This window comes from Dipteris shenzhenensis, chromosome 5 (genome assembly GCF_047967505.1).
Source record: "Dipteris shenzhenensis isolate YYH24624 ecotype China chromosome 5, Dip_SZ_1.0, whole genome shotgun sequence".
Lineage (NCBI taxonomy): Eukaryota > Viridiplantae > Streptophyta > Polypodiopsida > Gleicheniales > Dipteridaceae > Dipteris > Dipteris shenzhenensis.
In genome coordinates this window covers 43,181,886-43,204,386 of record NC_141600.1, presented here as the reverse complement: position 1 = coordinate 43,204,386, position 22,501 = coordinate 43,181,886, and the positions used below count along the sequence as shown (strand labels likewise).

The 22,501-nt window shown below is 45.1% G+C and overlaps 1 protein-coding gene across 4 annotated transcripts in view; it reads right to left on the bottom strand.

Annotated features, from left to right (window-relative positions):
- The window catches only part of LOC147902058 (nuclear-pore anchor-like), a 194,651-nt gene that overhangs the window by 116,526 nt on the left and 55,624 nt on the right, over positions 1-22,501 (bottom strand). For all 4 annotated transcript variants that reach the window (XR_015540999.1, XM_087374650.1, XM_087374651.1 and 1 more), the window contains exons 7-11: positions 14,478-14,567; positions 14,173-14,250; positions 7,247-7,380; positions 6,964-7,075; positions 6,782-6,874 (exon numbers count right to left, since the gene is read on the bottom strand). Coding sequence is in view for 3 of the 4 variants with exons in the window: in XM_087374650.1 (XP_087230776.1) it covers positions 6,782-6,874; positions 6,964-7,075; positions 7,247-7,380; positions 14,173-14,250; positions 14,478-14,567 (507 nt within the window). In the remaining variant the exon portion in view is untranslated. The remainder of the gene's footprint in view (positions 1-6,781; positions 6,875-6,963; positions 7,076-7,246; positions 7,381-14,172; positions 14,251-14,477; positions 14,568-22,501) is intronic.

Sequence of the window (22,501 nt, the reverse complement as noted above, 5' to 3'; positions counted from 1 at the left end):
GAGAAGCATCTTCCAAATCAGTATTGGAAAAAAGCAATTGCCATTACAAACTACTTACTTACTCGGCTTCCAACCGAACCAATTTAGGGTATGACACCTTATGAGACATTCACTGGATACAAGCCACGCATTGGGAATCTCCGCATTTTTTGTTACATAGCATATGCCCACATACATGACGATTATCGCAGAAAGTTGGATGTGAAGTCATGTAAATGCATCATGATTGGCTGCAGTGAAGAAAGCAAAGCATGCAAACTATATGATCCCATCAACCAAAAGGTCATAATCTCCAGAGAAGTAATATTTGATGAAGAATCAGAATGAAAAACATCAAATACACCAGAGATAGACACATCAATTATTCAGTCACCTATAGAAAAGGTTGACGAAGAAGAGCAAGAATTGCCAGACACACTGCAAGAAGAGCAGCAACTCAGACGGTCTACTAGGAAAAGCAAACCACGAGCCAGATTGACATATGCTCAAAAAGGCAAAGCAATTCAGATTGAAACCACCAATTATGATCTTATGACTACCATCATGACTACAGAAGAGCCAATTTACTTCGAAGACGCAATTGATAAGCCAGAATAGCAAACTGCTATGAATGAAGAAATGGAAGCTTTGTATAAAAACCACACTTGGGAATTATGCGACCTTCCACCAAGAAAGAAGGCCATTGCAAACAAATGGGTTTACAAAGTGAAGTACCATCCAGATGGAAGCATTGAAAAGTACAAAGCCAGACTAGTTGCAAAAGATTTGCATAGCAATATGGTCAAGATTATGATGAGACTTATGCTCCAGTAGCAAAGATGAATTCCATGAGATTTTTGATATCACTAGCAACACTCAGCAAATGGAATGTCTAGCACCTAGATGTCAAAAATGATGTTCTCAATGGTTACCTACACGCTTAAGTCTACGTGCGGCAACAACCAACAGGGTATATTGAACCAGAGAAAGAGCATCAGGTTTGCCATCTCAAGAAAAGTCTCTACAGCTTAAAGCAAGCACCCAAAAGTATGTATAGGAGAATCGACAAGTATTTTGCTAATCTGGGATACATGAAGTGGATTTATCCATAGGAAAGAAAGCTATTGTCACAAAGTGAATGCACAAGATCAAGAGAAAGTCTGATGGTACCATTGACAAGTACAAGGCAAGGTCAATCGCCAAAGGCTATTCTCAGCAAAAGGGGATAGATTAAGATGAGACCTTTGCCCCCAGTTTCAAGATGACCACCATCAAATGTGTTGTTTCATTGGGTTGCTCATTTTGGGTGGAAAGTGCATCAATTGGTTAACAAAACAGTCTTCCCCAAAGGGGGACTTGCATGAAAAGTGTATGTGAGTCAGCTTATTGGTTTTATATGCCTAGTTAGGAAGACAAAGTATGCAAGCTATATAAAGCACTTTATGGCTTGAAACAAGCTCCACAAGCTCAATATGAGAAGCTTCATACATATTTGACCCGTCAAGGTCTGCACGATAGTCCAGCTGAGAGTTACCTTTATGTCAAGAAGATGCTGCTCACAAGCACAAATGAAGAGAAAATTGCAGATTTCAAGAATGAACTTGAAGCTTCATTTGAAATGTCTGATCTAGTCATGTTATACTATTATCTGGGCATTCAGTTTATGCAATCAGATGAACACATTGTTCTTATTTGCTGTGGACTCTCTCGGTAAACTATGAGGAGCAAGTAGGGGTCCATGGCAACTCGTCAGCATTTATTGATTTTGCACGATGAGTGCATCGGGCAAATCAAGAAAGTTGGGGAAAAAACCAGGCCGTAAATTTTTATGGGCAGTTTCCAAGCAAGTTTTTACTGACTACAGGTAGATGTTTAGATTGTGCAGCTTGGGAATGTGATGTTGCAGCCGCAGCAGCACCAAGAGAGCTCCCCACTAGCAATTATTACTCTTCGTTTTCTCTTGAGGGCTCATCAAGCAACAAGAAATCATCATTGCAAAAAAAAAATGCTCACATGAACCTCTGAATATGCAACCCACTCTCTCAGAGTTTCAAACCAACCCTCTGGTGTGAACAGGGTCCAAATATATTCAGAGCCTCTTACAAAGGTTCAATTGTTAGGACTGCAAGCCCATTTCTACTCCTATGGAGCCAAGGCTGAGGCTCTTCAGGCATGATGCAAGTGAATGATTTGATGCCGTTACATACAGTAAAGCTGTTGGGTGCCTCATTTATCTCTGCAATACCCATCTAGATATTCAGTCCAATGAGCAGGTATATGCATAGCCCAAAGACACAGCTTTGGAGTCCCATAACAAGTATCTGCAGAGTACTCAATCTCTTGGTATGTTGTATGCGAAGGGGGTGACTCTGGGCTGTTTTTAATGATTCGGACTGGGCTGCTGATTATGATACCAGACATTGCACCCGTAGCAATTGTTTCTTCATTGGCAGTTCATGCATTTCTTTATTAATCAAGAAGCATTACACTATACACTACGGCAACATCATGTTGCGAGGACAGGGCAGCGTTCATAACCACAATAGAATGTGTATGGCTCAAGAGATTGATGGTAGATCTTTGTGATGGTTTGCATTCTACTCCCATTCTCACTGACAGTCAAAGTGTGTTGCCGTGGCACGGAAACATGTGCTTCACGCTCACACAAAGCACACTGAGATACATTATCAATATGAGAGATTGCATCTAGCAGAAATCAATTTCGGTCTATCGCCTACACATCAAACTGTTGCAGATCTTTTTACCAAGGCTCTACCCACAGCAAAGTTTGAAGCTTTCTTCAAGGCTTTGGTCTTACTTGTGTTTGGTATATGAGATCACAACTTGTACATCAAGACATTGTCACTGCAAAGGGGGTGATGGGAATATTGGTATATTAAGGCAACGCCAATGTAATAATTAGTCAAAAGGGTTAGGGGCTCTTTTTCCCTTATCCAAAGGTTTTCCTCCTAACCACAGCCAGCAGTTAAAGGTTTTTTTTTTTTTGGGGGGGTGGTGGTGGTGGGGGGACCCTAGTTCGGGTTGCCTAGGGTTTCGTCATCTTGCCAACCCGTGTACTCTCTCATTCTTCATTCTTCCGACTTTAGATCTTTCTCACAACAGATAAGCCACACATCCTATCATTTCCAAGCTTTGTGTCCTTAATTCATGGCAGAGCCTCTTTGAAATTGCCAGCCTAGCAACTCCACATCGCTCCTTGCTCCCCTCAGCCTCTCCGTCCTCTCTCTCAGCCTCTCTCTCCCTCCCATCAGCCTCTCTCTCCCTCCCCTCTCTCCCTTTCTACTCCCTCCTTCACCCTCTCCAGTTAGGCTGCTCTTCAAAAATGAAATTCAGCTCCAAGCTTTGGCTGCTCCAATTAAAGAAATTCAGCTCCGGGTTTTGGCTACTGCAAAAAACGATTTTCATCTATGAAGTGCTGCTGCTCACAAAAGAAATTCAGCTCCAAGATTTGGCTGCTCCAAAAAACGATTTTGATCCAGGATTTGGCTTCTCCAAAAAACAAATTTCAGCTCCAATCTTTGGCTGCTCCAAAAAATGATTTTGATCCACGCTTTGGCTGCTCCCAAAATGAATTTCGGCTCTAAGCTTTGGCTGCTCCAAAAAGCGAAAACGATTTCGATATAGTAAGTGTTGCTGCTCCAAAACGAATCTTAGCCTTCCCTTCTCCTACCCTGCCCCTGCCCTGCCTCAGCCTCTTCTTTTCCCAGCCCCTCCTGCAGCAAGGAGTGTCGGATAGAGCTTTACCGTGTTCGACTCGGCCTCCTCACCTCAATTGACGAATGGATACACATTCAATCAATCCTCATCCGCTTCCACCGGCCGCGAAAACAATTATTTTCTCAAAGACAAGTTGCAGCAGCTCAAAAAAGATGTGGAGACAGAAAGTTCACCTCGCTCTTCGCTCACATCCATGGGTCCCATCCTTCCAGATCACAAGCCAGGGGTTCGATGCTTGTGGCCTTACCGGAAGACCTCGCTCCTTACCTTCAGATGTTCAGTTACTTTCTTCCAGGTGGTTTTTGATTCTCCTGAGGCCACGGCTTCAGTGCTCAAGGCTAATGCCTTGGTGCTAGCCTCTAGGAGGATCTTTCTATCACCTTTCACTCTAAGTTTTGACCTTGTTGAGAAGAACAGTCGCATCACATCTCTTTTTATCCAACTACCCGGCCTTCCTCATGTGTACCATCGGCACCTTGCCCCTTTTGGAGCCTCCTTTCGAGTGGTCACAGAGACCCCTCCTTCAGCGGAGGCAGTTAACGCCGAGGGGGTGCCTAGAGTTAGGGTCATTGTCTCTGACTCTAACATCATGGATGACCACATCATGCTTCAGCAACCAGATGGATCCTTTTTCCGCCAAAGGATAGAGATTGCGGGCAGACAGGATCAATAGAGGATATGCAAGACCCACGCACACTTTGCTAGAGACTGCAAGGAGGGGGGAAAAAACCCACGAAGTGTTCGGGTGCGGCTCCTCCTCATACCGCTGCCTTAGCACTCCCTATTTGTCCTGCAACTCGTGCTACCAGGCAACCAGCTCCTTCAGCATGTCCAAGGCTTCTTCTTGCATCCTCCACTTGCCGTCCCCCGTTGGGTTGCGGTTAGGGTTGTTACTCCACCAACACAGGAGGACACCTCTCATGACCCGGGCTCTTCTTCGATTGCAACAAGAGCCATTCGTGTTTTGGTTGCGACTAAGGCTCCCATTACTTCCGTTACAAATCAAGAGAGGCCTTCTGATGCCATAGCTCCTGCCAGAGATACCTTAGTTCCAACTAAGGTTAGGACCAGTGATGGCTCTTATGCGGACGCGCAAACTCCTGGTCCTCTACCCGTGCAGCCACCTGCCTCTACTGCACTTCGGACTTCTTCCATTGATAGAGGCAAGGAGGTTTCCTCTTCTCCTCCTTCCTCGACTACAGGGCACTCTTGTGTCAGGCCTAGTACATAGGAACTCATTTTCTGTCCTGGAAAATTTGGGGGAGATTGAGAAGTTGTTTGTGCCCTCCGCATTTGGGGATGTTTTTATTGGATTTCCTATCGACAGAGTATCTCCCTCCGCAGGGGTGGGGGTTCTTTCCCATGTGGATTTCCCTCCACTTGACAGATTTGGGAGAAGGTCTCCTTCTCAGGAGAGGTTCGTTTCTGCCACCAAGTCGGGTAAGGTATTCCACCCTACCTTTTCCCGCCAATGAGGATTGTATCTTGGAACATACAGGGCCTTGGTGGCATGCCACATCGCCGTCGTCGATAGCTGATTCTACATCCAGGTGTGTTACTAGTGGTGCTATTGACATTCTCCTTATTCAGGAACACAAATTGGATGCCAATGATTGTGTCAAGTAAAGTGATGCTTTCAGGCTACACCTTTTGGTCACCTATAGTTGACACTCGGGGTGGTACATGCATTTCAGTTTCTGCATCTTTTCTCCCCTTGGTTGTAACAGGACACGAAGTCATTATCCCCTCCAAAGCTCAGTGGATCCTAAGGGACGTAAGGTTTGTTTTCTAAACCTATACGCTCCCAACAACTAAGGGGATCATGTCCTTATGTGGAAGAAGCTACTCTTCTGGGGCCGCATTGCAGATTCATGGGTCATTGGAGGTGATTTCAATATGGTGGAGTTGCCTTCATATAAGAAAGGGGGTAGAGAAGGTGGTATTCACTCGGAGAGGATGCCTTCCTGTTCCAATTCAGTGGCAAAGATACATGGTTTGATGATGTGTTTCACACACAGCCACACTCACTCCTATTTTCATGGTCGAATAGGAGACTACAGATGCCCATCCATGCACGAATTGATAGATTTTATGTGGCTGATTGGGCTCTGGATAGAGGCGGATATGCATTTCGGCTAGAGTATCCACCTCAAATCACTTTCCTTCTATGAGAGACAGACTTGTCTTGGGCTTTATCGATTCGTCGCTATTTTGTTGAGCCATGCTCTCTGGATAATGTTCTAGCTTCACCTTTCAGAGCTGTAAAATCGTCTGTGGACTCTTCTTGGGGGATACTGGAAAGTATTACAGTGTGGCCTTACATAAAATCCGATTTATTAACTATAACGTACATTACAATAAGCATCGGCCACAAGCGCTTGCAAAACATTGATTTGCAAGAAACATTCTGCCCAAACATCAACTTAGGCTACATGGATTCCATTTCGAGATGCTTGTACAAGAGGCAGAACTAGTATATTTCGAGAGCCAGATGCAAAGAGGCTTTGGATGGACAGACACTATACATACACAAATGGCCATCTCGGCGACCATCACATGCAGCCTCTGCTACGAGGGCTATATTCTTCAGAGAATCGGGCGCTCCCCTTTCTTCTCTAAGACTACTACGAGGCTGAGATGGCATTTTCAACCTCAAACTTGGTTGTTTCCTACCTCCTTTTGAGGGTGTTTTCTCATGATGTATTGCCGCCTTGAGTTTTTGCTCTCGCGGGTTTCGTTCATACTTAATAGATTTTATGGAAAAACCAAATTACCAGCCTTAACTCCTTGAGGCATATCAGGCTTCCCCCTCTCATCTAATTTTCAAGAAGCTTCAATCAGAATCTTTTGCTACTTGCGTGGACTGAGGGATTCTGACATGTGACTTTTTAAAGCCTAAATCAAAAGAGAATGCCAAACCTAGTTTGTGACAAAGTTGTGCAACCTAGTAAGCAAAGTGGAGCTTATAATGTCATGATTCATCAAAACCCAAGCATCAGCTGCAGTCTATCTTCTCCACAGTACAAGTGTAATTTTAAGTAAAAAAGAGGAAGCTCTGGTTTACCCGCTGAAGCAGGGCCTGGGATTGCCTTCTCTCCTGTCTTTCATGACGCCATGCATCAACGGCCTCCTGATACTTGACATAGACTTTGGTGAGCTGTGGATGAAAACAAGGGGAACACAAGTAAGATAAGGTCACAAGAAGTACCTTTATATTCGAAAGTTACTATAAGGATATTAGCTTACACTCCAACCGTCCCGTAACAGAGCTGCAGCAAGAGCAGTCCCTGATATTCCAGAAGGGACAACTGGGAGTAAAGGTCCTTCACCATGGAGCTCCAATGAAAGCTGCTGATCACTGGTCAGGCCCAGGAATAATTTAGAAATAAAAAGCATAAAAGAAATAAAGGCAGGCTTGTGATAATTAACAGAATCTGAGTCAACAAAAACAGTAGCATCAACATCCTTGCTTTACTAAGTGCTTTTGTTTTCAGTCATAGGCATCAATATCATAATGAAACAGAAATACCTGAGATCCAGCTGTCTAGGAGCTGCATCTGAAAAGGTGCTGATCATTAAGAGAGAATCCTGCTCTTTACCGTTTTTGTATAACTCTAACTCTCTTTCAACCTTCTCCAATTTCTCTTTCCTTTCTTCGGCTTCCTGAATAATATCCCACAAAATTATGAAATCAAAAGGATAAAAACCATTCCACTAGATCCCTAAAGGGGAACATTTCAAAGATTCTACGAAAGGAAAGAAATACAATGAAATTATGAATGGTGTGCATGCGTAAGTGCGTGTGTGTGGAAAGAAAGAAAGAAAGATTTGTAAATATCTGCAGCGGAAGGCCCAAAAAAAGCCTCAATGTGAAAGTATATACCTAGATGAATGATGAATCCAGGAACATTCCCAAACTCATCCTCTAAAAACACAACATAGTGCAGTTTCAATCTCACGATAGTCACTCATAAGATTGAAAACCATAAACTCCATCACGCATAGCAAGGACTAGCTACTATGACATCCCCACTGACGTCATCAGCGCCCAACAGTGGGTGTAGACCATAGTATAAAATATGCTCTCACACATACAAATCCACACACCCACATATACTTGAGCATCCATTTATACAAAGTCTTTACATTGGGTTTCTTTCAGCGCTCCGGAGGTGAAGGGCGGACTCAACCATGACGAAGGCTAGCACTAAAGGAGAAGGCTAATCAAAAAGTAGTTCAAAATCTCTCCATTCAAGCTACAACTGCTTGTGAAGTCTAAACAATTTCATTTTAGCCTCTCCCAAATGAGCATCTAAATCTAGTTGATAAGGCAAAGCACCATTTAAGATAGAAAGAATTATCGCAATACCAGCAAGCCGCAACTTGGATGAAAACTTCACAAGGTGAAAGTTGCATGTCCGCTAATTTGGACAGAAGCACATATCTAGCTGAATCCGGGAACATTCCCAAACTCATCCTCTAAAAACACAACATAGTGCAGTTTCAATCTCGCGATAGTCACTCATAAGATTGAAAACCATAAACTCCACCATGCATAGCAGGGACTAGCTACTATGACATCCCCATTGACGTCATCAATGCCCAACAGTGGGTGTAGACCATAGTATAAAATATGCTCTCACACATACAAATCCACACACCCACACATACTTCAGCATCCATTTATACAAAGTCTTCATACTGAGTTTCTGTCGGCACTCCGAATGTAAAGGGCAGACTCAGCCATGACGAAGGCTAGCACTAAAGGAGAAGGCTAATCAAAAAGTAGTCCAAAATCTCTTCATTCAAGCTACAACTACTTGTAAAGTCTAAACGATTTCATTTTAGTCTCTCCCAAACCAGCATCTAAATCTAGCTGATAGGGCAACACACCATTTAAAATAGAAAGAATTATCGCAATACCAGCAAGCCGCAACTTAGACAAAAACTTCACAAGGTGAAATTCGTATGTCCGCTAGTATGGCAAAAGCATATACCTAGATGAATCCAGGAACATTCCCAAACTCATCCTCTAAAAACACAACATAGTGAATCTCACGATAGTCACTCATAAGATTGAAAACCACAAACTCCATCACGCACAGCAGGAACTAGCTACTATGACATCCCCACTGATGTCATCAGCGCCCAACAATGGGTGTAGACCATAGTATAAAAATATGCTCTCACACATACAAATCTACAAATTGCTTGTGAAGTCTAAACAATTTCCTTTTAGTCTCTCCCAAACAAGCATGTAAATCTAGCTGATAGGGCAACGGACCATTGAAGATAGAAAGAATTATTGCAATACCAGCAGGCTGCAACTTGGATGAAAAGCCGCAACTTGGATGAAAACTTCACAAGGTGAAATTTGCATGTCCGCTAATATGCCAGAAGCATATACCTAGATGAAACCAAGAACATTCCCAAACCATCATTTAGCCTCCTTGGCATGTTCTTCCATATTAAGTTCCATTCTAGCCTCCATATGTTTGGAGTCCACAATGACCTTCCCGTTGGGAATCCTCCCCTACACCGAGGAAGCTGCTGCCACTCGTTGCCGACATTTGGCTCTCCGCCTACAATTCTTGGCGACCCTCTTGCCAGGCTTCTTTTTCTCCACCCTGGTCCAAGCCCTCACAAAAGGCTCCACCCAAGGAGCCAAAGAATCCAGCTGCTACCTGGCTGAATGTTAGAGCTCTATCTGCAACATCCTCCCTCTACTGCACCTGATGAGCTAAGAAAGAGAGAAGGGAAGGGAGGGCGACCCTAACCTCTGGAACAAGCTTGCACCATGTGGTCGGGCTGAGAAAAATGGGGCTCTACTCCACAAGGGCCAGGGTAGGTGTCAGAGGAACTCAACTGAAGAAGGGAGACTTCTCTCCCATAGATGGTACCCTCTGAACGTGGTCACCCTCTAGTGCCTAACTCAAGGGGATCCAATCACGCACCTGACTCCTCGAGGGAGTGGGTCCCACAACCCTGCCCACCACTGCCCTGTCCTGGAGTGACTAAAATGCATTCTTAACCTCTTGTTTGTCTGCTGAAGAAAGAAGAACCTTAACAGCTTGGGGAGTTGAGGATGCTGCCATGGAAGCCCCTCTTGCCGGACCAAGGCTTGCCACCAAGATTCAAACTTCAAGTACAACAAGCATAGACATTGTGCTACCAGAAAGGAAACCCGGGGGGGGGGGGGGGCGGGCGGGGGGGGGGGGGGCGGCATGCAAAAAAGGCAGAAGGCTAAAGAGGACAGAATCCTCACAAAAGGCTGGCTGAAAAAAACCAGCACAGTAAGAGGGGGCTTCCGGCAAAGAAAAGAAGGCTCAGGCCTTCCAAAACTCTGCCAATCAAGCTGAAGACTCCGGAGAGCACTAGGTTGTGAGGGCTGCTCTTAGAAACACAACAGTAGCTGGAAAGGCGCAACGAAAACCAGGTACACTTCTCAAAACACCAAGGATCGATGGTAGCAAACTGAAAGCTGAAGAGAGTATCAAGTAGAGGCTGCACAGGACCAAGCAGAGCTCCAACAGCAAACACTTGCCAACCAAAGGGCTGCCCGGGACCAAAAGAGAGGACAGGTCCAAAAAACATGTGCGAGGAGCTGCAGCCTACTCCAGGGGTTGTTCGAAGTCCAATGGAGCCAAAAAAGCCCTCCACCCTGCTGGGGCCAACTCCACAAAATACCCACGAGCCAGGCCAGCTCCACGGCCAGACGCGACCAGAGAGCAGATCCAGGCGGGCTTACTGACGAAGCTCCAACTGCTTGGGCTGATAGGAAGGAGCTGCATGAGACCAAAAGCAAGCCAAAGAACAGTCGCAAACTGGTGAAAAACCTCCAGGAGGAAATGCGAACTGAACGAAGGCCTTGCAAGCTTCAGAAATGAACAAACAACAGCCAGAAACTGCTGCAACCTCTAAGCAGCTAATAACCACGGAAGAGGGAGCATCCAGACGAGCTCTCTCAAGGGCTCGAGCAGCACTGAAGACCAAGAGCTTCCAACACACAGGTGAAAACACACTCTTTTTTTTTGTGAAAACACACACCCCCCCCACGACTCCTATATCAAGCTGCAGACTATCATTGACTTGGAGTGATGCTCTGAGTAGACTACAGCCTTGGGCCATCACCCAGGCACATTGTAGAACCATCTCGGCTCTTAGATCTTCCTAAAACCATGGTAGAGTGATTTACTCGACTCCTCGTGCTTCACTTTAATCAAACACCATGGTCCACATCATAACATGGTCATGCAACAATTGCCTAGTGCTATGTGGATTTATGCATGTATAAATAAAAAAACTAATCCACTATTTGGGGGGAGCTTAAAAACTCATGAAGGACAAAGAAAGAATCGTAGTTTTTTTCTTGAATACTTGCATGGAAGTCTTAGCCTCTAAAGAATTGCATGAGCATGCCAAACTCTTTAAGTGAAAGCAAATGGAAATTGCCGTTACAAATTTATGAGAGCTCATACATGATCCATTCCACCATGCTTAGGGGCACAAGCTAGACAGCTTTACCACAATTATACACGCCCATAACCATAATTTTAGATATCAACAAGGGAACGTGTCCTTATGTGGAAGGATTTGCTCTCCTGGGCCCCCATTGCGGATTCATGGGTGATTGGAGGTGACTTTAACATGGTTGAGTTACCGTCAGACAAAGAAGGGGGTAGAGAAGGCGGACTTCACTCTTTGGAGAAAGCAGCTTGGGATGCCTTCCTTTTTCACTTCTGTGGCAGAGATACTTGGTTGGACGATGCCTTTCTTATTCAGCCACAGTCCCTCCTGTTCTCTTGGTCGAACAGGAGGCAGCAGATGCCTATTCATGCACGCATTGACAGATTCTATGTTGATGATTGGGCACTAGACAGAGGTGGATCGGTATGCATTGCTGCTGGGGTTTCCACTTCAGACCACTTTCCTGTTGTGTTGGCTATCTCAGAGCCTCACTTGAGAGGCCGGTCTGCCAGCGTCAGGATTCCAGATGCCTTTTACACAGAGGAGGACCTTACAGAGGCAGCCCTGCAGATATGGGTTTCTCATGTCCAGGGTGGGCAGCCATATCCATCACATGTAGCTGCTGCCCTTTCTCGTATTAGCGACTTCTACCGCTCAGTTGCTTGTACCAGGAGACGAGATATTCTCATACGTGAGATTGGTGTTTGCCAGCAGTTGGCAGCTTTGCAGCGGTCTCAAAATTTGCAGCACGAACATGTCTAGCCTTGACCTCCACGCGAGAACATTATCCTACAAGCATAAAATCTCACACCTGCACAAAACTCAAAGGCACATACACACACCCAACGTCGTGTGTAACGAATTGAGAGTAGCTATGGAGGGTTGAAGATAAACATAGCTGAAAGGGATGAAGTGATGAACATGAAATGCAATTGATACTCTCATTCACAAAGAGAAGCCTCTAAATAGGCTCAATACAAAGGTAGATGACATCACACATGAGCTCAAGAGAGCATCTCGTGATCCATAAATCACTCCTAGATTATCTCCATCATACCTACCAAATGAGTCGAGCTCAATCCACTCCAAACACACATCTAACAGTGCTTATAGGCACCTAACTGTGCCTCTAGCACACACACATAGAACCTAAGGTGTGCCTGGGGCATACACCTTGAGATATCCCAACAAACCCCCCCTCAAGGGAATGCCTCAGGCTATGTCAAGGATACAGCTAGCACAAGGTGTCTCATGCCATCTCATGGTGGTCATGGATCTATCAATGGCTAGGATCTCAAGCTAGCAAGGGTTCCCATGGGTGTAAGGTAAACAAAAGGGATACAAAAGACCTTCCAATGGTTATCTCCCCTGCATGTACATGCACACTATGTCTGCAAGAGGTACCATGGAGCAAAACACATACACATGGCCTACATCATAACGTGACCAGAGGTGTTTACAAAACACACAAAACACAATAGTTTATTACATTCATTTTGGAGGACTATCCAGGCTGAGTGACTCAACATATTATTTCATTCTTTTTTTTTTGGGAAACAACCCAGGGCAAAGGACCCTACTCTTTAAACAAATGTTCTAGTTTCTCCCACGTTTCTCTTGCTGGCTTGTCAAAAGCAACACGGTGAATAAGGTTATCAGCCAAGTATAGTCCGATAATAGCCAAGGCTTTGTCATTGGACTTCTCCCATAAGAGAATCTCACTTTCATCTAAGTCTGGCTTTTGATCTCTTCCATTTACAAGGTTCCAGAGCCCTTTATGCATCAAGAGTCTCATATTTGTTGTTTGCCATATTGGGAAGTCTTCCCCCATGAACTTCTCTGCGAGCATCGATCTAGAAGATGTCGAAGTCATGATGAATACAAAACTCAAAAGAAACGTGATGCTGAGAGTCTAAGAAAGGAGAGATGCTTTAGCACTCACGTGGTGATCAGCTATAGGACCTCGAGTAAAAAATCTATCATAGATAGGCTTGACAATGCTCCAGTTACAACTGTTGCGAACTGGAGATATACCTCAGAAACATGGGCATCTAGGTGATTACACAGGCAAGAACCACGAGCACCACATTGCCCAAACAAATGTGAATTTCAGCAGCAGGAAGAGCTCACCGTACTGAGCCGTGGGAAGATTACGGAAGGAACTCAATCGTTCTCGATGGATATGTAACTCCAGCTGGTCGTCGTGCAACTCACAAGCAGAGAGATGGAGTGACACTGCTATACCCGCAAGTCATCTTGATGAAAAAGTGGCACAAGTGTTCGGCCTTGTGGAATGCATCCAGTAGCAACAGCGCAACATCTCCTTCAGCAAAAGGTAACACCTCCAGCTTACCACGTTCAGAAAAATAGGCAGCTCCATGAGAAATCACAAAGTGGAAGAACAACGAGCTTCCTAAGCTCAACTAGGAAAGATATATCAGGAAATCGTGCAGCTCTGATACCAAATGTAACGAATTGAGAGTAGCTATGGAGGGTTGAAGATAAACATAGCTGAAAGGGATGAAGTGATGAACACAAAATGCAATTGATACTCTCATTCAGAAAGAGAAGCCTCTAAATAGGCTCAATACAAAGGTAGATGACATCACACATGAGCTCAAGAGAGCATCTCGTGATCCATAAATCACTCCTAGATTATCTCCATCATACCTACCAAATGAGTCGAGCTCAATCCACTCCAAACACACATCTAACAGTGCTTATGGGCACCTAACTGTGCCTCTAGCACACACACATAGAACCTAAGGTGTGCCTGGGGCATACACCTTGAGATATCCCAACAACGTGTACACCAATAGAATCAAGGGGAAATTGAATGATGACAAAGACCAGGACTTCAGAAGAAGAATACAAAAATTCGCTCATGTTCATTTTAGTCTCTCCCATACAAATAGCACCAAGCAGAAATACTTTACAATATAGCTGCTAAACTATATGGTGCATGGGCAAAATCCACATTATGCCGACCTTTTCAGATTTTTTGCGAGCCTGAACTTCGTTCTCCAGCTGCTCTTTGGAATCTGCTTCCACTTGATTCAAGTGAGCCTGTACCACCACTCAGACAGAATGCTTTACTAAAACATTTAAGCAACAACCATAATATAGTGTGAGCTCTACATTTTTATATATGGCTTCAAACTGAATGCCTCTACCACACAAAAAAAGAACGGCAGAGGTTTCATATATTCAGCAGAAGTACAGGCCATCCAAACTTAGAAGGAAAGGATGTCTAAACAATAGAGGAGCACACTGTATGTTTAGTTGGTACTTACCTCTAGTGCTTTGATAACACCTTCAAGATCAGTGGCTTTCTTTGACCACTCTTCGGAGCTCTGCTTATACAATTCTGCAAGCTTTGAAGCCTTTACCAACCAGCAATTTGGCTTCAGTTTGTCAGTCAAAAAATAAAATGCATACATAGAAAGGAAGATATAGAAAAACACATTTCATATGCTGCACAAATCCAGCATTAGAGCACACTGTGTCACTTTTCAAGTATAAATATGTCTGAGCAAGCATTTACAGGTGCACACATATTCCAGACATTCAGAACTGCAATCATAGCATAGGCCACCTTATTTAACCTGCTAACCTTTGATAAAGCATGTAAAAAGTGGGGAACAGAAAAATCCACCATAGAAACCCACTCCACACCCCCTCCCCCAACACACACACACACACAATCAGTCTGGAGAATTATCAATGATTACTAGGGTTCTCTGTCTAGAGAAAAAGCTCTGTGTGTGTGTGTGTGTGTGTGTGTTGTAGTGTGTGTCCAGGTGAGCAACGGTGAGCGACGGTGAGCGAAGGCGCTAGCTGAGAGCCTCGCCAAGATACCCTTGCAGGTCTCTCCCCCTCCGTCCGTACGTCTGTACGATCACCGTACGGATTTTCCAGACGGTCGTACCAGCTGCAAAAGTAGGGTCGCAACTCCTTTGCAAATTGACGTGCAGGCTCGTACATCTCCCTCACCTCGTCGTTTTCCGTACGTACGTACGGTTCTTGTCAGCCCTTCCGTACAATGCGGTACTTTCAGCGCACTTAGCTTCCCCGTACAACCCCGCCTTTTCCCGTACAGTTTCGTACATATTTCCATGCAGCACTCCTTTGTCCGTACAGAACCTCCGTACAGCCTTCTTGCTGTTCCGTACAGTCCATCCCGTATACGCTCCTCCGTACAGGTTTTTTCCGTACAGTACTCCTTCGTCCGTACAGTACCTTCCGTACAGTTTTTCCTGCTGTTCCGTACAGCCTATCCCGTACAAGGCCTTCCGTACAGTTTTTCCGTGCAGCCTCTGCCGTACAGTTCTGCACCTTCTCCCTGTGCCTTTCCGTACATTTTCTCTGTCTGCTTCATCTTTCACTCTATTTCTTCCTTGCTTTGCCATATCTCAATCATGGCTTCAGGTTCCGATGTCTATACATATGCTAGAAAAGAAAGATCTGCAGATGCCAAGCGTCGTCCTTCTCAGCCTGCATCACAGGATGATGAGCTTACTATGGAAGCTCAATATGTGTTTGATACACTTAAGGATGACTTTCAGCAGTCATGACAGGAATGGGGCAAACCAGTTCCGGAGGTCACATACAAATTGAAATTGCCCTCCCTTGTGAATCCTCTCAGGAAGCTATCTCAAACTGTGGTAATAATTTTCTTTCCAGGAAGAATCCCAGCCGCCAGTGATGTTGCGCAATGGATCAAGTCTATCCTTGGAGGATGCTTTGTAGAGGGTGTCTATTTTGCCTCCAGAGGCTTTTATGAGGTGCACTTATCAGATGCCTTGTGCAAGCAGAGGGTCCTTGAGCTTTCTTCCCTCTTCTACGGGAAGCAGATGGTACATGCCATGCCTTGGTCCCCAAACAAGGATTACCAAAGTCTTATACGCCATCATTGTCCTGTATGGGTTGAGGTTGTTAACTTCCTGTATTATATGCACGAAGAATTGCCTAGCCTGGCTGCTTCATTGGGACAGGTCGTTTGTCCTCCACGCCCCATGGGAAATCGTAACAGATTCTGCATCCTCTGGGACACTGACACACCTACCCCTCCTTCTATTGCAGTGGAAGTTGAGGGTGTGCAATTGGGGAAAAAGTTTTTTGACTTGAAATGGGGTGTGTTTGCAGGCGCTTGCTTTGCCTGCCACAAGTTTGGGCATCTAGCCTCTGAATACCCAATGGTTCTGCATCAACCCCCTCCTAATGCCTTGCCGCCCCAGACAAGGGAAAAGAATGAGAATTTGCAAGCCAAGGCAGCAAATCGAAATGGAGCAAAGAATGCTAAACCAGTTAATCAGGTGCAATCACTTGCTAGAAAAGAAAAAGAGAAGATGAAGGAATCTGTGGGGACAGATCGGGATGGTTTTCAACAGCCTAAGAAGGTGGTTGTATTGAAGCAACGCCCCTTTCAATCTCGGCAATGGGATGCTTCTTCTCCCTTACCAGGACAAGCTTCTACTTCAGCTCCTGTCCTTCAAAATTGGGTGGGGGTTTTGAAGAAGGGTATCCCCATATGTGATTCTGAAGAAGGGGAGAATGCCATATCTTTCATGGATCATGAAAGCATGCAACCCATGCAGGCAGAGGCTTTGCCTCTCTGATATCTTGTTTCATACTTATACTTTCCTGTATATATCTCTTTCATGCATCAAACACTTAAGTGCTTTACATACAATGTACAGAGCCTCTGCAATGTCTCAAAGTGGAGGCTTTTCTGGAATTATGTACATAAAATGCAGCCAGATATTGTTTGTTTGCAAGAGCATAATCAACACTCTAAGGCTGGTCATCATGATCACTTTGGCGGCTATGATATATATTATGCTGGTACCACTACCTACTCAGGTGTATGCATAATGGTCAGACATGAGCTGGAGCCTCAGTTAGCATTCAATGACAGCAGTGGCCGATGGATAGTCATACAATGTAATGTCAATGGTGACATTCTTGAGCTTGCATCAGTTTATGCCTCCCAGACCTCTGCCATGAGGGCATCTCTATGGGATTCTTTAAGCAAATATCCATGGAGATCCAATGCATTTATCTGCGGAGATTTTAATAATTCCCCTCTCCTGAGAGATAACACTACTTCAAGATCTCATATGCTTTCATCGGAAAGACAGAAATGGGATAACATGCGTCTTTCTGTGCAGGCTGAAGATTTATGGCTGCTTCTACAAGGGTCAGTGCCCGCATATACTTTTCATCATAATGCATTTACAACATACTGGGCAAGGCTTGACAGATGGTATTTGTTCTATCCACAACAATATGCAGATTTTAGCCTTCATCTCCTCATAGATTTCTCATTGGGCTTGTCAGATCATGCCCCATTATGGATAAATCTGCAATTTGGTATGCCACTGGATGATTTGCCGACTCTTTCCAGCAGATTACTGCATGTTAATCACGCTTATCTCCGACATCAATATTTCCAGCAAATGATCAGATTTGCAATTCGTCCCTTGCCTTTGCATGCCCAGGAGGACATGAATTATGCTTGGGACAGCTTTGTCTCTCGTATACAGAATGTCATTAGGGAGTATGGAAACTGGCACATGGCTACATGGAGGAATGAGGTCAAATGGGCAAAAAGGACAGCACAACAGTTGACTGAATTTTCACATTTAAGGCCTCTCTCTGAATCAAAAAATGATTCCCTCTCACAAGCCCGGATCAAACTGACTGATAATGATCAGCGGAAATTGCACAAATGGCAGATTAGAGCAAGAATGAAGCCCCTCATGGATAAGGGCTGCTCATCAAAAGCCTTCTTCCAGGGCCTGCATGCTACTCGAAAGAAAAACTCATGTCTAAGGGTAAGGAAGCTAGATGGCTCTTGGACGCACTCTTTCTCTGATCTCCAAGATGAATGCCAAAATTACTTCCAGACATTGTTCTCTACCCCTGGCTCCCCATCAAATCAAATGACTGATGCGAGGACTGAATTTCTTCAATATGTTTCTGAGATAGTGGAAATGGATGATGCTCTTTTATTCGAGAGACCTTTTACTGACACAGAACTTGATAATGCATTGTCCCATCTCGGCAAATACAAGTCCCCTAGCTGGGATGGTCTTACGGTGGAATTTTATATTTCTTTTTGGGATGATTTGAAAGATGTTCTCTTACAAATGATCAATGTTGCCTAGCAAGAAAATCAATTGCCGCACCTTTGGAAGCATGGCATAATCAAACTTGTGCCAAAAAAAAATCTCTGTGATCATATGTCAGATTGGAGGCCTATTACTTTGATGCCTGTAGTTTACAAACTCATTGCCAAAATGATTGTGTATAGGCTTCATGGGATACTGAATGCGGGCCTTCATCCTCATCAGTATGGGTTTGTGCCGCGAAGACAAATCCATGACAATATCTCCAATGCATTGACTGCAATTGAATATGCTAAGTACTCGAATCAAGATGTGCTCATATTGCAGGTAGATATCACTAAGGCATTTGACACTGTTCAATGGGATTTTATCTCTCAAACCATGACAAAGTTGGGCTTTGGTCCCAAGATAGCAAATGCAATTTATTGGCTTTATTCTGGCTCTACCTCCCAGTGCATTCTTGGAAGTCATCTATCTCGGTCATGGATATTGGGTAGATCAGTCAGACAGGGCTGCCCCCTTAGTGCTCTTTTCTATGCCATTGCGACTCATCCCCTCTTGATGTATCTTGATCATCTTACAAGCACAGGACAGATGACTGGTCTTAAAATCCCTGGGGCTGCATCTTTTTTGGCACAGGCATATGTGGATGATTCCTTCTTTATGCCACAGAACTCTCCCCGGGAAGTCCGCATGCTTATGACCACATTATCATTGTATGGATTAGCAGCGGGATTGCATGTCAACTTTGACAAATCCAAATTGCTTCCCCTGAAACAATGTGACTAGCATTCTATTCTCTGGCCAGGTCAGATAGTGCATTCCAAAGATGTAGTCAGGCATTTGGGATATCCTATAGGATGGCATATCACCAGGAAGCAGCAGATAAAATGGATCTTTCAAAGACTTCAACATAAATTGGAATATTGGAAAATTTCTACTTGGCCACTTCATGTCAGGCTCAGAATAGTACAGTCTATTGTAATGTCTTATGTTCAGTTCTTTTTGCCTTTGCTACATTGGTCCTCTAGAGATATCTCAGCCTTTATGTCTCAAGCTATGGAGCTGTTATGGAGGACAAAAACTGTTGTGAAAGCATTGAGACTGCTGAAGATGGAAATGGTGTGCTCTCCTAGGATGCATGGAGGACTTAATGTTCTAAATATCAGATATCATGTACTTGCAAGGAAGGCGACTATGCTCCATACTTTTTTCCGTCAACAACAGCCATGGACTTATATGATAGCATCCATGTGTGTCAACATGAGGACATCTGCTTATGGCCATTGGACTACTAATCATTGGGAGGTTGTCATTGGGAGATTTGTAGGGAAGATTCCTGGCTGTCCTTTCTCTACTGCTCTGATACTGGACTGGAAACAAGTACTTTCTAAAGTCAAATGGGCTCCTCATAATCGCTCGGGGACAAACTCAATGAGGAAAGAAAGTATTCATTGGAGTGCCATCTTTGACATTCCACTTGCTTTACAGGAACCTGTTCGGGCATATAATCTCATGAAATTGGGAATTAGATACATCAATGATGTGGTAGATGATCAAGGCCATGTCTTATCTTTTCCTCAAGCCACTGCCTCTTATGCATTGGGAATGCATCATAGGTTGATATGGAAGAAAATTGCTGATCTCTTGCATCCTTTTCTACCTATTCCTCTTGTGGCTGACACAGACAGGCTTATGGATTGGCAATTGTACCCCTCTGCTACATGCTCTCATCCTATTCCTCTGCCTGTTTTGACCTCCATCAAAGTCTACAAGCTTCTTCAGCCTGCCCCTTGGATTCATCAATATGCTAATACTCTGTGGCATATCAGGCAGCCCCTTTCATGGTGGCGGAAGAATCTCCGAATATTATGGAGGTGTAAAATGCCTTTGAAACAAAGACTTTTTCTTTGGAGATGCATGACCGGCACATTGTCAGTGGGAATCACACTTGCCAAACATCACATTGCACCACCCACATGCTTACGGTGTCACGCTCCTTCAAAGACTGTCCCTCATTTGCTTTAGCACTGCCCGTCTACCCGGAACCTCCTTGGGAAAATTTCAGATCATCTTCACCTCCGTTTCCCGAGTCACATATTTGGGAAACATTTTTGGTTATTTGGCAGATTTAGGAGGTCTTTATCTCAATACTCACTCTTTCTCTCATGGGTGAGATATTGGGCTCTTTGGACAATCTGGGAAGAGCATAATTTGGCATACTTGGGCCGCCAGTTTCACAAGTCATATGAATCTTTTAGAGCCTCATTGCGGCAATCTTTATATGATGCCTGCCATGAGGGTGATATACATGCTTCTTGCATTGAGCTTTTCTTTTTATGCTTCTGATCTTTGGGATACTCTCCATCTTGGAGACTTTCCCTCTTGTAAAGTTATGACAATATAAATACAATGCACTGGATTTTACCAAAAAAAAAAAAGTGTGTGTGTGTGTTGATGTGGAGACAGTTTATCAGCTAGTTAATATGGCAGGTGTCCACGGAGGTGGGTATTTTGCTTATGTCATGTCTTGGGACCCTCTTTTCGACCCGGCTCAGAATCTCATTCATTATTGCCCTGTATGGGTCACCTTAAAAGCCTTGCCACAGGATATCGCAGTGGCTTTGGGGAATGAAAGAAAAAGGAGCTTCTATTAATGCTTTGAAAAAACATCCCTGTCAGGAGCTCCTGCTGCTGCTCCCCGCTCCTCCTGCTGCCCTCCCTTCAACTCTCCTCCTTGCTGCCTCCACTCTCCCCTCCCTCCCTACTGCCCCTTCCCTTCCCCTCTCCTCCCCTCCCCTTCCCCCCCGCGCTGCTGCCTATGCTGCCCCCCCGCGCTGCTGCTCCCGCGCCCCCCCGCACTGCTGCTTGCACCTCCCTCCCCCCCGCGCGCTGCTTATCTGCTCCCCCCTTCCCTCTCCTCCTCTCCCCCCCTCCTTCTCTCCTCCCCTCCCTCTCTCCTCTTCACTCCTCCCCCTCTCCTCCTGCTGTCCCCTTCTCTTCTCTCCCTCCCCGTTGCTGCCCTCCCTCTTCCCCCTTCCAGCTCCCCCCTTCAACAACCTCCCTCCTTCAACCTGCCCCCTTCTTCTTCTGACTTGCTCTCTCTCCTCTCTCCCTCCTTCTTTCACCCTCTCCCTTCAGGTGTACCCCCGTTTTTTTGGGGGTCTCCTGGGCATCAGGAAAGCGGACGGAGTTTTTTTTGTGTTTGAGTTGGCCTTCCCCACCTCGATTGACGAATGGGCACCCATATAGTCAATCCGTTACCGCACACACCGGCCGCAAGAACCATCACATTTTCAAAAGACGAGCTACAACAGTTGCAAAAGGACTTGGAGCATGAGTATTCCACGACTCTCTTCGCACGCATCTTTGGTTCACACCCCTCCAGATCACAAGCTAGAGATTGGATGCTTGCGGCGCTTCCCAAAGAGCTCGCCCCCCACCTTAAGGATGTTCGTTTGTTGGGACGAGGTTTCTTTCAGGTGTGCCTAGATTCCCCGAACATCACGAGAGACTTGCTACAGGCTGGGTTTCTATTTCTAGGCTACAGGAGGATCTTTTTGTTTCCCTCACAACTGGGCTTTGACCCAGTTGAAGAGGAGAAGCAGGGAGTTTCTGTTTTCATCAGGTTCACCGGCTTCTTTCAGTTATTGGAGAGATCCCCCCTCTTCCTGGCGATCCCTCTTCGACTGCTGAGGCAGTCAAGATGGATGGGGTACCTAGGGTTAGGGTCATTGTCCAGGACGCTAATATTTCAGATGACCACCCGATGGATCATTCTTCCACCAGAGATTTGAGGTTGCAGGTCGGCAGGACCAGTGCAGGATTTGCAGATCCTCGGGGCACTTCACCAGAGATTGCCACTTCACCAGAGATTGCCCAAAGAAGAAAAAGAGGCCCAGAAAGCAACCAGCTCGTACTAGCTTACGACAGAGAGCAGGAGCACGACCTACCGCTCCACAGGCACTACCTCAAACACGGGCTCCCCCTTCTCCTAGGGTTGCTCGAGTCCTTCCTGCACCCCGCACCACCTCTGGCCCACGGTGGGTTAGGCCCTCTACTTCAGATCATACTTCCACCGCTTCGGAGGCTATCCCCTTGGAGCCTCGGGAGGCTAACACCTTGGAGCCTAGTGTTCAGGAGCCTTCTTCCACTCAACCCCAGGATCAAGCTGTACCTCCCTCAGC